General features: G+C 26.6%; 1 protein-coding gene across 1 annotated transcript; it reads right to left on the bottom strand.

Annotated features, from left to right (window-relative positions):
* Nucleotides 1–6: 6 nt before the first annotated feature.
* On the bottom strand, nucleotides 7–955 carry LOC105625465. Its single transcript, XM_012206794.1, has 4 exons — nucleotides 888–955; nucleotides 661–777; nucleotides 507–597; nucleotides 7–144 (listed from the first exon to the last, which is right to left on the bottom strand). Exons 1-4 carry the CDS (start codon nucleotides 953–955, stop codon nucleotides 7–9), a joined length of 414 nt encoding a protein of 137 aa, XP_012062184.1.
* Nucleotides 956–2,677: the final 1,722 nt, after the last annotated feature.

A 2,677-nucleotide genomic window follows, 5' to 3' on the forward strand; every position in this document is an offset into this window, starting at 1 on the left:
CGTCTCTTACATTGTAGCAAATACGTATTCATTATGATCTGTAATATCTTGCGCGGTATAATTGGACAAAAATATGTATATGTAGAGGACACTTATGCATATAAGTTGTAATAAAAGTAGCTCTGTGCTATTGTATGTTACGATCTAAAAAATATAAAACATATGTGTATTTTAACTTTTTACAAGCAACAAACTTTGTAATTTTTCTGTAATTTCTTAGGACAAATTATTGAGTTTGCATTACATAATAAATTATTTTCTTTATTGGTTGCACATATTAGAAAACTGTATTATTTTTGTAACATACGAATATGCGAATAATGTATATAGCTTATGATTACAAAAAAAGTCAACAAAAAATATTCATGAGTTTTTGAATGATTTTATTTTTAAAGAAAATTATTTTTCCGTACTGTTCTAATTAATGATTTTTTATTTAACCTCAATATTACGAAAACTATATCTTTCATGGAAACATAGGCTTATTAACAAAAAATAAAACTTACTTGAACAAGAGTGCTGGTTAAGCAAACCATACTAGCCGCTATTAAACAGAAGAAAGATCTTTCAAAACTCTTTATAAAGACTTGAGAAAACCTTCAGAAATAAAACAAAAATCAGTAGAGTACTTTATACAGATATTGCAGAATGTGTACTGACTCTATAGCTTTGCGATGAATGTCTATTGCACATATTATTCCTTTATAAATTATAATCGTTTTTTCTTCATTAACATCTTGTTGCACATTAATTGTCATAGCTTTCTTAATACGGAAACTATATGAATACATATTTTTTTCTGTAAGTACTTCATCTTTTTATATATCATTGAGAATAAACAAACAATAAATTTTATTTATAAAATGTATAATTGTACTGAATTTTACCTTGCAATGCTAAACATTCCACAAATATGTTTGAGATACGCTATCAACATCGTGCCTGTTGCTACCATTGCAGTTGCCCCTATGCACAAGGCTGCGTTTGTATGCAAAAGAATTAAGTAGGAATAGTTTTCTTGATCAACAAAATATTCTGTTGCAATATAAATCGCTGCAGAGCGTGATCGGGAACTGTTTATAGCCAGAATTACATCAAATATGCGAGGCCAGATTGACAGAAAGAGATAAATAGACATACCACATGCGGTGAATACTAACATTGAATTAAAAAGTACATGATATATATATATATATATGTATAAATATCAAGAATTTAAGTAAAATTTATTTAAGTTTTATAAATTTTTCACTCTTATTAATAATTCATTAAAATGTAAGCATATACATACTTACTCATAATTGTTCTCGTTTGATGTTTTCCTATACGGCCATACTTTTCTATAATAGCAATTTCTTTTTTATTTTTTAATTGATTGCAAACATGCTGAAGTTGTTCTAGTAAAACTCTCAGCTATAACATCAATAATATTTTCTGCAGTTTTTTTCGTATAAAATATTTAAATAGATGTCATTTTTCGTATAAAATATTTAAATAGATGTCACGTTTGAAGATTTATTTATCACAAATATTTGTCTGGAAACTATATAATAAATATTTGACTTACAGTATTGGCGTTAATCCAAAACGAATGATATTTAATCGCATAGCAAATGAATAAAAATGCGGAAGACAGAACATTCATAATGAGATCTGCAGTGCATTTTGAAGTTAAAAACATAGTAAACTGCAAATAAGGAATTCTATTGAAAATTTCATATTAAATAATTAATTCCTTAACGTGATTAATAAGTTTCGAATTCTAGTCTGTTAATTATTGTTTCTTATGAAATGACTTATTACCACCTGAAATACAATAAAAGTTATTAAAATAGTAAAAAGTACGATAAATTGAATTTGAGCAAGTTTCGATCTCTGGTGAGGCCATAAACCAATCGCGAGTAGAAGAAATCTATTGAGCCTGAAGTGTTTCGTCTCAAGGCAAATCATCTTTGTAAACACTGAAGTACATTTGATCGTGAAAAATAAGAAATTTCCTATTCTCTTTTTCCGTTCTATTCTTAGTTCGTAAACTAACAATTGGTTGAAAATATTTCAGTTTTTCTCTTTTAGTAAATTGTAATAACTTCAATTGCTTAATATGCCAGTCTGCAAAGCGAAATGCAATAATGTGACAAAAAATACTTATAATTCATCACTGTTTTATAAGAAAAACATGATTAAACGATCGATTTAATTACATTGAAAGAAATTTAACATATTTTTATTCCATGGAAAAATATTCGCATAGAGAAATTCGATCGATGGCCGCGCAAGCGCACTCATCGCTTTTTATTGTAATATGCGTTTCATTCTAGTGCGTATACTCACAAGGTACGTTTGTTGTTATAAAGTAGTGTTGGCCATTAAATTTAATCTTAAATATGAACAAAATGTATTTATTTTTAATTGAAATTTATACTTTATTAAAATTTTATGTGTGTGTAACGCTTTATATTGAAACTACTTATACTTTACATATACTTTTGTATAACATTATCCACAGTAGCGTTATAAATAAAAGTTTCTGCTAATATTCTGTCAGAAAAAATTAATTAAATTCACATTTCTAATAGTTTATGTAACATATTGGAAGTGAGTTTATCTTCGTATCAAATCAGAAAAGAGAGTATGTATGTATGTATATATATATATATATATATATATATATATATAT

The sequence above is a fragment of the Atta cephalotes genome, assembly GCF_000143395.1.
Source record: "Atta cephalotes unplaced genomic scaffold scaffold01732, whole genome shotgun sequence".
Taxonomy (NCBI): Eukaryota; Metazoa; Arthropoda; class Insecta; order Hymenoptera; family Formicidae; genus Atta; species Atta cephalotes.